The 14486-nt window shown below is 39.1% G+C and overlaps 1 protein-coding gene across 2 annotated transcripts in view; it reads right to left on the bottom strand.

Annotated features, from left to right (window-relative positions):
- Positions 1-14486, bottom strand: part of MAP3K20 (mitogen-activated protein kinase kinase kinase 20) — a 134421-nt gene that overhangs the window by 59241 nt on the left and 60694 nt on the right. For both annotated transcript variants that reach the window (XM_065413487.1, XM_065413489.1), the window contains exons 5-7: positions 11989-12017; positions 11749-11886; positions 657-743 (exon numbers count right to left, since the gene is read on the bottom strand). In XM_065413487.1, coding sequence (XP_065269559.1) covers positions 657-743; positions 11749-11886; positions 11989-12017 — 254 coding nt within the window. The remainder of the gene's footprint in view (positions 1-656; positions 744-11748; positions 11887-11988; positions 12018-14486) is intronic.

Raw genomic sequence — 14486 nt, 5'->3', positions numbered from 1 at the left:
TGGGGACACTGTACAAACGGTGTTTACACCACTGAAGTTCTTTTGAAATGGAAAGACTCTGCATGAGGAAGCTTGCAGCTATGCCACAGCCTTGCCAATACCAGTGAGGAGCTCATCTTCAATGTAGTGTTGAACGTAGGTGGCAAAACTGTAATTTCTCTCTTTTTTTTAAACTATTTTTTCTTCTTTTATTTTTGAAATTCTCATCTAAGCGGCAGTTTCTTGTACTATAGTGACTCCTGCTGGGAGAGTTAAGTTGAAGTAGCTGAAGGTCTCTTACAGATATATCAACTCCCGGCCAGTAAAAAGATGTCCTAAACGCAGGAGATGGAGTTAAACTGTTCCCCTACCTTGGACGCAATGGCTTCTTTCATCACTAAGAACAAACCCCTAGGTTTTACAATTGAGACTGAGAAACTAGTACAGTACTTGTACAATTTTTGATCTACAGCATCACGACGTGAAGCTGCAACAATTAGATGTAAAGGGTCCATTCATGAGGAATAACATCACTTTGACCCTTTGTGTTAGCTCCTACTGCTAATCTTTCCATACGCGTGAACTTACTTTCAATTTGAAGAAGATGAAAAAGTCTTTTGCAAAACCCCAATACTGTTTTCTGATCTATGTACCTGAATGTAGAAACGTAGTCTTACCTCGTTTTTTTCCACTACAAGCCAAGCTACTTGTAATCCTTCCAAGCCTTTAAAGGGGACCTCCCTTGTTAGCATCTCCCAGAGAACCTGGAGCAGAAAAAAAGAAAAGAATTTTTATTTCTGTACTTTGTATTTTAAATACATCATTAAACCCTGATACAGCACTATCTGTATCCAATTAATCGGCAACCAGATCCCATTTGCAGTAACTTGGACAAATGTTTGTGTGCAAGATCCTCTCACTAAATTAATTTTAGTATTTCTGTTTTTTCCTCTAAAGCAAAACCAAATAAAAAACTGGATTGTGTGGGGCCCAGTGACTGCAATTTTGTGAAACCCATAGGAAATATTCTCTTCTTTCTTTATACCATAAAATGGTGGTTCAGCCTTGCAAGACAGTGAACTCTTTCTCCCCAACCCCAACTAGACAAACCTTTTCATTATAATAATTCTACATTTTTAAACATTTCTATACAACTACAAATGGCGCCTCTTAGTAATCACTATCTGAGTCAATAAGTTTTTAGCTTCTGATACACGCCTATAACAAAACACCCAACCCAAAATACACTTTTAAAGTAATATAAGATTGTTGCTGTCAACAAGTTTGTGATGATATTAAACTAAGTGGTATCGCAGATATCGGATATTAATATTTTATCTTTAATCTCCCTACAATAATAATTTATCTTCAGACATGAGAAGATCTCCTCCATCTGCATACACATGTAACATTTTTGCATATATTGCACCAACTCATTAAATCAAATGAGAATCTGAGAATCTCAACTACTTTGTAAAAATATCAACATCACCAAAAGAGCTAAGAATCAATAAACCCAACTTCTTTTTCTACTGTAGAGGCATAATATTGGAGTTCAATAAGTTAAAAGTCACTCTTGTCTCCATTCATACATATATCTACAACACTCGATCTCCATATATGTATCTCTTGATACAGATATAAAAAACTATATAAAAACTTTTTCTTCAGCTCAAAACACACCAAAAAAGGGGCCAACATTTATTGACCACTTAGCCAAAAGTTCCAAGCACCTTGTATAAGTCTTGATATCCCCTGCTATTTGGGCTAGTACTCAGGCTTATTCAAGCCAGATCATTTTCAATGAATTATGGCCAACTTTGAAGGTAATTAGTAGGAACATGCAAGAATATTGGCAGACACTGTTCAAGCAGAAAAATCAAATGAACAGGGTGCTATATCAAAAGAGCTGCTGAATAATTCTGTTTGAGCCAGAACCTGATTAGTAAAGGTAAAAGTATCTTAGAAGAAGTCATTGTATAAAAAATTTTCAAGGAAAAGTATTCATACAGGTACCCAATCCCCTGTACGGCTCAATTCATTCCCTTTAGAAGAAGGAAATACACCTCAATGTGTTATTCAAGTTACCACACATCTGCTGGTAAGGCTGAGGAAAAGAAGGGAATTTAACTGCAAAATAAGTAACTGATCTGGTGTACCCATGAAGCTCAGACACCCCAATAAGCAGTCAGCATAAAACAAAAGCCACCCAATTGTGCAGGTGAACAGACTCGCAGAACTACCTCATCTGTATAACTGTAGGGCTATTGTGCCCTATGTACTACAAAACCACTCAGGGAATCTCACTAAAGATCACACATCAAATGTAAAAGAACGGTTAGAATTGTAAAATATTATTTAAAATTCTTCAGGTGAACAATATTACAGATTGAAATATGTAGGTTTCATACATCACCAAAAGCCTGTAGCTGGAAAAGAAGACAATGTTGCTTTTCTCACACAACAGGTAGTGGTTGTATGTTTCCATTCATGCACATAAGTTTCCACAGTACATTTTCCACTGAATTCCTTTATGATACCATTTTTACTTTTATTTCCATTGTCTTGTACAGCTCACTGGTTTCTTAACCCAACTGTATTAGCTCCAAATACTCCAAACTATACTTCATAACCCAGAAGAGAGCAAGGAATCTGAGAAAAGTAGGAAGAATTCCCTTTTAGTATCCTATTGTTCACTAGTAGCATTAGAAAGCCAAAAGATGAGAAACTTGAATCCCATAAGTCTTTGTGTTTATTCCAAAAGGTTTAATGAGAACAATGCTTTGTCAGTGATGCCAATTTCATAGTCAAGTCAACAATCTAGATAAAGATTTTCCCACCAAGCTGGAGCTCCATGGTAACATTTTCATTGCCTTGTTTTTGTAAGAGTTTCAACACAGTCTTATGAATTGGCTATACTGGACTGTCAGTCAAAGTGGAACCAAAACTGCAGAGGGAAGTAGTCTAACTAGACACAGTTCACAGAACTATACATAAAAGGATTTATGGCAGAGGCTTGCAAATTGTGGTTCCTAGAGAGCTCAGTCTCCTTCTTGTGAACAGATAGAGAGAAAGTGAACATATGGGGAGGAGGGCATGAAATGAAGAGCAAGAGTGTGACTGTCTTTTTCAGAAAGTTTCAAATACTTTCCCAACATTACTTAGTTGCTAAAAATTCCCACTGTTACTCCAAGTTCAGCTCCACTGGGGGCAGTTATACTGAGAAAACTAGTACAGATAGGACTCCAGGGAGCTGCCAGCAGTTTAAGTACCGTATTGTCTATTGTCTTTGCTCAGAGCAGGTCTACACAACAATGATTAAAATAGTGATGGCCACTGGTGACTTGTCTACACGAGAGCTCTGCCCCTTGCTACCACTCTGGCTTTGAAATGGCAGTAGCAACAACAGGGGATTTTTTGTAAAAGAGTCCTCATAAAGTTGGGAGGTATTGCCAATTCGGAGAAGGATCGGGATATTCTGCAGGGAGACTTGGATGACCTTGTAAATTGGAGTAACAATAATAGGATGAGATTTAATAGTGAGAAGTGTAAGGTGATGCATTTAGGGATGACTAACAAGAATTTTAGTTATAAGTTAGGGACGCATAGGTTGGAAGTGACAGAGGAGGAGAAGGACCTCGGAGTCCTGGTTGATCGCAGGATGACTATGAGTCGGCAATGTGACGTGGCTGTGAAAAAAGCTAATGCGATCTTGGGATGCGTTAGGCGAGGTATTTCTAGTAGGGACAGGGAAGTGCTGCTTCCGTTATACAAGGCGCTGGTGAGACCTCATTTGGAGTACTGTGTGCAGTTCTGGTCTCCTATGTTTAAAAAGGATGAACTCAAACTGGAACGGGTACAGAGAAGGGCCACTAGGATGATCCGAGGAATGGAAAACCTTTCCTATGAAAGGAGACTCGAGGAGCTCGGTTTGTTTAGCCTAACCAAAAGGAGGCTGAGGGGGGATATGATTGCTCTCTTTAAATATATCAAAGGGATTAATACCAAGGAGGGAGAGGAATTATTTCAGCTCAGTAGTAATGTGGACACGAGAACAAATGGATATAAACTGGCCGTGGGGAAGTTTAGGCTTGAAATTAGACGAAGGTTTCTAACCGTCAGAGGGGTGAAATTTTGGAACAGCCTTCCGAGGGAAACGGTGGGGGCGAAAGACCTCTCTGGCTTCAAGATTAGGCTTGATAAGTTTATGGAGGGAATGGTTTGATGGGATAACGTGATTTTAGTCAATTAGGCATTAACATGCCATCGCTGGTAAAATGAGGGTCCGGCTGTAGAATCTTGCCTGTATGCTCGGGGTTCTACTGATCGCCATATTTGGGGTCGGGAAGGAATTTTCCTCCAGGGTAGATTGGCAGAGGCCCTGGAGGTTTTTCGCCTTCCTCCGCAGCATAGGGCAGGGGTCGCAGGCTGGAGGATTCTGTTGTGGGTGGGTCAGCTTTTGTGGCCTGCATCATGCGGGAGGTCAGACTAGATGACCATATTGGTCCCTTCTGACCTTAAAGTCTCTGAGTCTAAGATCAGGCCCAGGACAACTTTCATGTTGACTCTAGCACATGTCAACCTCAAAACTATCATGCTTTCTTTTTGAGAAGGGCTTTCTATACATGGAGTTATCTCTGATTAACGCTAAACAGGAACAAGGCACTCTTAATAAGAGTGTCCAAAATGGAGTTTATCAAGGATAGTTAAACTTATTCTGAATAAGGGTGTTCACACAAGGAGTTTATCAATGATTGCTAATCAGGAATAACTGTGTGTTCAGACAAGCCTTAGAAGAGACCACTACACTAGTCAGTAGTGGCTAGGTCTGGAATGTGGATAATGGAAGACCAAATAAATGAGGATATCCCTTTTAATCCATGCTACCTGTAAAAGTTTGTTTTCATGGAGAGGGTTTGAGCATAGCAATCAATCCTGAATTTAATTGTTCGAATATTGCTTTTAGAGAGAGAGAAATGAAAGAAGGGATTTTGAAGGTGGAATGGGGTCGTCTCAGATCCTCTTTCCTCAGCCTCTTTAAGCTCTGTTGAAGATTTTGGAATGATCCATTCTTCCATCTGATGAGAGCTGTAGATGCTGCCATCCAAAGATACTTAATACTAGCCTTGAGTTAAGCTGGATGAGGTCACATGAAAATGATTCAATGTGGTTTTGAAGTATTATTTCATATTAAATATATAATTTTAAGATTAATAAAAATAAACTGAAATATATGTAAGGATCAAACTGCTTCACAACTTCTATGGCTGAGACTGTGCTTACATGTTCTACACGCCTCCTGTTACCAGGTAAATAGACCTCCACTTCAACTAGTTAAAGAGTCTGTGTTATTCACTTGTTACCACTTCATCTGAAAGATATCAGTATAAATCCCACATGAGAATGAAATTGGTAAAAAACTCTGAGTGCCAGAAAAGCAGGCTAGGGGAAGTCACAATTTAGTAATTTGAGAAAAGCAAACCATTTTTCATTCTTTCTTCAACTCTTTGGTGAAAACAACAGGTAGAAAACGGAAAACGGATAGTTTTGCACAGCTCTCCTATTGACTTGGACTCATAACCAGGGTTTGAAGGGTGATGGTGTTGTGCTACTACAGGTAACAGCCTTTGTATGAGACCTGACAATGAGATTAGTCCAGCAACTCTCTGCACCTATCCAAATAGAAGTTAAGATCCTATAATTCTTTTCAAAAAGAGTATGGGATAACCCCAGTGTGCTGGGCCAACATTCCCTCTAAAAATAAAATAAGTTCTCACATCCAGGGCAATGTGTGAGCTATTGCCAATGGCTGCTGCATTTAACTTCACAGCCTCTACACAACCAGTATTTAATTAATTGCTTTTATAAGTGCTAAAATAGCTCAACTATGAAAGACACTGCATAAACCCCTATAATTAAATACATATACAATATACTCCAAATGGAATTCTGTTGAGCTAGGATAAAATAACTGATGTTCTGAGTGTATTTCTTTACAATTTCAAAACAGCTACGGCTGTTTTAAAGAGTGAACATCATTATTCCACAAGCATTTTCAAAGCAGCTAGACAAGTGAAGAATTATAGTCTGTACAACACATAATGACATTAGAAAGAAACTTGATCTATGTGACTGAAAATTTAGGTTGACAGATTCTGATACTTAGCATCCATTGTTTAGAGTAGTATGGATTTGGTTTAGGAAACTGAGTCATTGGGTGGTTCAGAGAAAATCCAAGACCTATGTTTGTGTCTGGATAAATCAGCTGGAACACTTGGTTTTATTTGTTAGTCAGCCTTATGAAATAATTTACTAAAATCTCAAAGGGAGAATTTGGAAGCCATTTAGCCAATCATGAAGAGCAGAACAAATTACTCTAAATATTGGAATGCAATATCTGAGAGAGATCCTTTCTAATTCAATATGACCCATTTGCAAATAGGAAAGTTCACCTCACCTGAGGAAAGACTCAGGCCTAAGTGGTGACAGAAATGATTGGTCATTTGATGGGAAGAGGCTCTCTTACATAACAAACAACATTCACAGCCACATAATAGTTTATAGAAAGAAAACCCATTGGAGGGGGGGGGGCGGAAATGTAGGGTAGACTACAGATTTTGCAAACAGAATGCCCTTTCCTAGCATCTCACTAGTTTACATTTGAAAAGGATCCTGCTCTTTGTTATCAGAACTTCAGCTGCACTTCAGCTGAAGAAAAACAGATTTGTCTGTCTAGCACAAAGGCCACTGGCAAGTGTTACACTTTGAAAGTGGACTGTTCAAAATTTGTTTTTATAGATAAAATCATTGTAAGAGCAAGAGATCTACTTTTTCCAAGGTTTTAATTCTTAGCCTCACTGGTCTACAATTTTTGAGAAGTCGTCTGCTTCAGAGATAAAATGTGCTATTTATTATGTATTTTGATGTGCTGAATTCAAATATGACAATTAAAACAACTGATTGGCTACTGTTTCTAAGATATTTAAGTTTTTACATTCTATGTCTATGTATATTATGTAGATAGTAGAGTTTTAATCATAAATTGTAAACCTAGGTCTTTTCATGTGTTTATGGTTGCTTTACATGATAATATTTCACCTGTCCTGTTTATGTAACACTTTAAAAATCAGCAAAAGGGTTATATAAATAAAATTTATTATGAAACAAAAGGCAAAAAACTATTCTGTACATAGTTTAGTCCTATTCAGTGTCTACTCGGCGCTTCTTGGCTTGTCTCTTGTATTCATTAAATGGAGCATCTCTTGTCACTGTCCAGCAATAGTCTGCAAGCATTGATGGGCTCCATTTGCCCCGATAGCGTTTCTCCATTGTTGCAATGTCCTGGTGAAATCGCTCGCCGTGCTCGTCGCTCACTGCTCCGCAGTTCGGTGGGAAAAAATCTAGATAAGAGTGCAAAAAATGTATCTTTAGTGACATGTTGCAACCAAGGCTTTTGTATGCCTTGAGGAGGTTTTCCACCAACAACCTGTAGTTGTCTGCCTTGTTGTTTCCGAGAACATTTATTGCCACTAACTGGAAGGCTTTCCATGCCGTCTTTTCCTTGCCACGCAGTGCATGGTCAAATGCATCATCTCGAAGAAGTTCACGAATCTGAGGACCAACAAAGACACCTTCCTTTATCTTAGCTTCACTTCACCTTGGAAATTTTCCACGGAGGTACTTGAAAGCTGCTTGTGTTTTGTCAATGGCCTTGACAAAGTTCTTCATCAGACCCAGCTTGATGTGTAAGGGTGGTAACAAAATCTTCCTTGATTCAACAAGTGGTGGATGCTGAACACTTTTCCTCCCAGGCTCCAATGACTGTCGGAGTGGCCAATCTTTCTTGATGCAGTGGGAATCTCTTGCACGACTATCCCATTTGCAGAGAAAACAGCAGTACTTTGTGTATCCAGTCTGCAGACCAAGCAAGAGAGCAACAACCTTCAAATCGCCACAAAGCTGCCACTGATGTTGGTCATAGTTTATGCACCTCAAAAGTTGTTTCATGTTGTCATAGGTTTCCTTCATATGGACTGCATGACCAACTGGAATTGATGGCAAAACATTGCCATTATGCAGTAAAACAGCTTTAAGACTCGTCTTCGATGAATCAATGAACAGTCTCCACTCATCTGGATCGTGAACGATGTTGAGGGCTGCCATCACACCATCGATGTTGTTGCAGGCTACAAGATCACCTTCCATGAAGAAGAATGGGACAAGATCCTTTTGACGGTCACAGAACATGGAAACCCTAACATCGCCTGCCAGGAGATTCCACTGCTGTAGTCTGGAGCCCAACAGCTCTGCCTTACTCTTGGGTAGTTCCAAATCCTTGACAAGGTCATTCAGTTCACCTTGTGTTATGAGGTGTGGTTCAGAGGAGGAGGATGGGAGAAAATGTGGGTCCTGTGACATTGATGGTTCAGGACCAGAAGTTTCATCCTCTTCCTCGTCTGACTCAAGTGAGAATGATTCTGGTGCATCAGGAACCGGCAGTCCTTCTCCATGGGGTACTGGGCGTATAGCTGATGGAATGTTTGGATAATGCACAGTCCACTTTTTCTTCTTTGACACACCTTTCCCAACTGGAGGCACCATGCAGAAGTAACAATTGCTGGTATGATCTGTTGGCTCTCTCCAAATCATTGGCACTGCAAAAGGCATAGATTTCCTTTTCCTGTTCAACCACTGGCGAAGATTTGTTGCACAAGTGTTGCAGCATATGTATGGGGCCCACCTCTTGTCCTGATCTCCAATTTTGCAGCCAAAATAAAGGTGATAGGCTTTCTTAACCATAGTGGTTATACTGCACTTTTGTGATGCAAAAGTCACTTCACCACAAACATAGCAGAAGTTATCTGCACTGTTCACACAAGTACGAGGCATCTCTGCTCACTTTGGCTAAACAGAAATGTGTCCCTTTGCAAAATCAAACACTGACAAATAAGAGAGCACGACACTGTATGATTTCTAGAGCTGATATAGGGCAATTTGTTCAGCAGAGTGATGTAAGCTTCGTTATGATTGCATCATCCATGACTTCTAGGAATAACATGATGCAATTCATATCAAGTATGACGCAATACCAGCTTCAGATTGCATCATTCATTATTTTGCCTAAAAAGCAAGTACTGTCCAAACCCAGTCATAGATTTATTCCTAGATCCAGTCAAAGATGTATTTTAGTCATTTCTGGTTTAAATTGAGATCCCTTCCCTTTATAACTCACTTATCCTCCGCCATTCCCAAGTCAAGGGTCGTATATACTGACCCAATAGCATATCTTGAAAACTAGAGCCAATCAACAATTTTAAGCATCATTTTCGTTCTCAGTGACCCAGAATTAGTAAAGTTTGACTACATTTATTTCAGAAGCATTTTGGCTGTAGAGCAGTGGCCTTTAAGCATATTCACTACTAGTCTAAAAGTTTAGTTGAGAAGAATTCCAACTTTCAAAGATATACTAGGACAAATTCTTTGCTAAGTCAGTAATTCCCAGCAGAGAATCTGGACCACTGTATTTTGCAGGCCCACGTTTACACCTGAATATCTACATTGAAATCAATGGTGCTAGAGGGGTGGAAAACTGGAATAACATCAGGGTGGATCAGGTCATAGGTGTCTGTGATGGGGTGTCCATCCCACACAGGACTGGAAGGGATTAAGATGGCCAGATAGGGCTATTAACGCCACAGGCGGCACCTGGAGGAAGAGCCAAGGAGCTGACTGCAATCAGCTTCAGCTGTGCAGGAAAAGGTGGGGCCTATAAAGCCACAAAGCTGGCAACAGATGGTGCAGGGAAAGGGCAATCATTCCCTGAGAAGAGAGCGGAGGGTTTGGAGCTGGTACATCCAACATAAGGAGGGGAGCAAGGAGTTGTAGGAAGCAGTCCAGAGAAGGAGCAGCGAGGGCTGGGAGAGAAAAGCCCAGAACTGCTGGGTTGAGGGTCCTTGGACTGGAACGTGGAGTAGAGGGCGGACCTGGCTTCCCCTACCAGCCACCGAGAGCATGGCATAAACCGGCAGGGCAGTGAATGGGAAGACTGCCTGGGTCATTATGGTAATGACAGGGAATTGAAGGATTGTACCCCGTAAGGGGGAATGCTGGGTGACCTAGCCGGAGGACTAAGTCACAAAGAGAACGCTGCGGTTCCTGGGACAAGAGTGGGGCTGCAGACCTGGGAGAGAGACAATGTGATGGGGTGCGACAACAGAAAGGGGCATCAACCTTGAGAGCTAATCCCCTGAGTGACCAGGAGGAGGTGCCAGACAAGCAGTGAGTGGTGCACCCCATGACAGTATTTAAAAATTCTAAAACCTTGGTGGTGTCCATATGAGAACATATTAGTCTCCAAAATATATATGAATGATAAAACAGCCATATGGATCATATATTATTATGCACACTGAAGCATCACTGTAAGACAACAAGGCATAGGCCAATGTAACTCTGTATACAGATGCAAAACCATTTTGTGGGCAGGTTATTGTATTAAAATATTTCACTAATAGTGAACTGGCTAGCATATGGCTATACTGTAAGTTCTCTGAGTTTTACATATAATCACAGAATTAGCAAATGATCTTTACTGTTTATACGCAGGGAAAATAACCAACTAAATGCTCCAAGGGTTTGTGCAATATCTGACTAAGCTGTAACAACTTTTAAACTAGAAAATTCTAGAACTAGCTTGGAATTTCTTTTTTGTTTCTTTTCTATTTGGAACTGAAATGCTTCCCTTCAATAGGAAATATTTTATTGTTTTCAATAACAGCTTACATTAACATTTATGTTTACTAGCTTACATCCTAGTATTGTATATGTCTTAGCTCAATTAAGTCAGACTATAGTTTTGGATCTGCCAACATAGCTTTTTTCCCCTCTTCCATTAGGTCATCACTTTAATGATGAATGAGTAGGGGAGTTGGTTTAAAACATTACTGATTAAGAAAAACCTGACAAAAATGTCAGGAAGGACTTGTTAATTCCTGCCATCTCCTCTCCTTTAACACACTGACACACACACACACAACCCTACTTTCTGCTGTACTGTCTGTCAGCTTCAGTTGTGGAGCGATGCAGGATTGATTGCAAGGACGCAGAGTAGGAACAGAGTGAAAGAATTCCTATATTCCCAAATTTCACTGACATTTATTTGCTTACAAGCAGTTTTATTCCCTCCCCTTTAAATAAGTGGCAGAACCCACAAAACTTTTACCAACCTTTCTATACAGTGCCTCTCTACCTTTGAGAACAGTTATCAGTTGATTGTAGCAGGCTCTTACAGCAATCTGAGTGGAAGAGTGGTGTAAGACCACTTTTCTTAAACCAACTTCATGACACACAACTGTATGGAAATACTCTAGGCAACCCTCTCTAATAAACTTACTAAAATATAACTTGTTGCTCCTGATAGACTAATATCCATTCCTTTGCAAACACAACACAGCTACAAACTGTAAACTGTTTACTAATTCTTTCCTGTCTCCTGACATAGGTAAAGTATTTTAAATACATTCTGCATTTCACAGATTAGCAAGGCAGCACAATCTAATCAAATACTTATCTTACTAAGCATGCAAGATATTGCTCATACTATCAGTTTTCAGCTTGTAATTATAAAATATATGAAACTGTTTTGAAATGAAATTTTGTGAACTTTCTCTATTGCCCTTATTTACGAACATTATTTTCACATTTTACATTCTACTAACTCAGTTATGCCAGTGCCCCATTAATGCAGAGAAAGAAATGAAAGCAACTCACCACACCGTATGAATACGTGTCACATGTTTCAGACACTGGGAGACTCTGGATAACTTCTGGAGCCATCCAAGGGAAGGTACCCACCAAGGACATGTGTGTCGTATGGTGGTGAAACCTTGAAGCACCAAAATCACAGATCTGGCAAAAACAAACAATAAATGCCAACTTCTCATTCATTTGACTTCAAAGATATCAGGCAAAGCAGCTGCAAAACCTTCCAAATAATTAAAATATTCCTACCTTTAATACTCCATCAGCAGCTATAACAACTGGAAAATCAAAAAACAAAATGTAAGTAAATTACATTACAAAGAACAATGTATCTTGTTATTAACATCTTAATGGCAAACCAGTTGACATTTTATAAAGAAAAATGATCCCACACTGATCCAGGACTTGAATATATTGACACACACAATTCTCTTGATTTCTTGGGAGGTGTTTGAAGAAGACTTGTCAAATACCTGAAAGTCTATGAATAAACTCTGTAACTGCGTTAGAAAATAATTTACAAAGAGGTCTATTAATAGTTAGCAAATTACATTTTCATTTATTAGTAAAGAAACAGACTACAACTAACTCCTTAGTTATAATTCAATCCTCCCTTACACATTTCTTCAAACACCTTACACAGTTGTAATTGTGGGTACAATGTCATTCACTGTATGTATCCATTTATTGACATTAGCTGCAAATAAGTCGGAGAAAATTCAGTGTGATGTTTGAATTATTTTTCAGTTTCACAGTGACATTTTTCATCAGATACCCTTTCCACAATCACCTTTACCCTAACTTTTACAGCGCATTAGCAAACACAGTGGAACCCGCTTGTAGGCAATGCAGTTAGAGTCAAATTCCACTTACAGTGAAAGTGGAGTGAAAGTCCAGAATTGTTTCAATGGACTTTCAATCCTCTTACACTGAAGTGTCACTTTACTTAGAGTGAAGTTTCTTTCCACTCGAATAGTAAGCTGATAAAGATGTTTAAAAAATTGGACTCATACCCTCCTGCATAATGTAAAACACCAGACACCCTGCTACTCGAAGGTTTCCTCCACACACCTAGTCAAAATTATTGTTCTGTTTGGTTTACTTTAGAATACCAGGAATGTAAAGTCCAGTCTTTACTGGTTTTGTTGAAAGACATCTTGGGAAAGATCTCATGTTCAGTGTAAGCTCTAACACCTTAATTTAACCTTTAACAAAGATGTCCAGTATCTCCAAAATTAATTAGCTATTGAAAAGCTGAATAGTTGCAAACAAAAACAGAAAAATCAAGGAGTTTGAGTGAAAAAAAAATTCTCTACTCTCTATTACACATCTCAACCTTCACTTTCTTGCCTCCTATGACATCATCATTTCACTAGTTCTCTAGTCATCAGAGGTAAAATCAGGGCAGACAAGATGTGAATTGAATATCTAATGTAAAATATAAGCAGGGGAAAAAGGCATTTTTGGATTTATTTTTTAATAAAAAATGTTCCAGGGATTCATCATCATGAAGCAGCAAAAAACAGTGCAATCTCAGGATTTTTCTGTTGTCTATCACCTTTAAGTGAGTTCCACTGTACCAATCCCTCTTGAAATGCATATAGCAGATGGGTGTTAAGTACTCCACCACCTCCCTCTTTTCCTCTGGCTGGCGAGGGAGGAAAGGAGAAATTGTCATTACTCGTACCACTTGGGAGATGGGGAAAATAGGAATTCCGGGTCCCAGGTTTTGTTGCAGCTCCTTCCCATGTGGAACAAAGAAGATAAAACAAGACCTTGCTGCACACCAATAAGGGTGTGTCCACTCTACAAGAGCAGCTATCCACCACTAGCATAGTTTTCTGTCTCAGCTTGGAGAATCTGTCTTCTAATTTTTATTTATTATTTTTGGCTCATGTGGACAGGAAAACAGAATCCCTATAACTGCGTCAGAGAACACCATTAGGACCTTGTCTACACTAGCATTTTTCTTTGAATTCCCCACTATTTCACTGCCACCAGTGCCCCTCCACTTTGTATTTTAAATGAAATTTGATATTTTGAGGAATACAGATAAATCCCGGGGCAAAGCAAGAGCCCACATCTTTGGAATCCAGAGGTTTTCTATGCTTATTTTGATCTTACATCCAGATTAGGACTTGATGAAGATTAATTCTCATGGCAATAGTAATAAAGCAACGAATACTGATACTAAAGGGTATTTATTAAAAAGTGGATGTTTTGGGTCAATTTTGAGTTAACCAAATTGTGGAAATCATTCAGCACACTAAGAAGTTTCAACTTTTCTTTTGTTTAAAGGCTCTTTTTACTTTCCATGAAAGTTTGTCAGCTGTACCCAGATTTCTCACTAGGTCTCTAAATGTAGTATTCTAAGTCAAAATGTCTCATGCAGCCTTTGACTATATCACCATCTATGACTTCCTAAAATGGTACATTTTGGCACATCTCCACTAAACTTTCATGGAAGCTAAATAAAAATTTTCAGACGGGTAAATTGAAACATATGCTCTGAATGCCTTTTATGCCCCGGTTAGTGGGGATATTCAGCACAAAAAAATAAGCTTACCTCAAAAACTGATGTGAGCCTTGCTCACCCTTAAACAATCTTTCCAATTCAAAAGGTAGAAGGAGATTTCTAACTATAAAATCCAAACTACAAATACGGAAAGAAATATCCAATATTTCCCATTACAGTAATCAAGGCTCACAATGATTCCTCCCAGAGATTCACTGTAGTAATAATAGCA

The sequence above is a fragment of the Emys orbicularis genome, chromosome 11, assembly GCF_028017835.1.
Source record: "Emys orbicularis isolate rEmyOrb1 chromosome 11, rEmyOrb1.hap1, whole genome shotgun sequence".
Taxonomy (NCBI): Eukaryota; Metazoa; Chordata; order Testudines; family Emydidae; genus Emys; species Emys orbicularis.
This window is presented reverse-complemented; position numbering and strand designations above follow the sequence as displayed.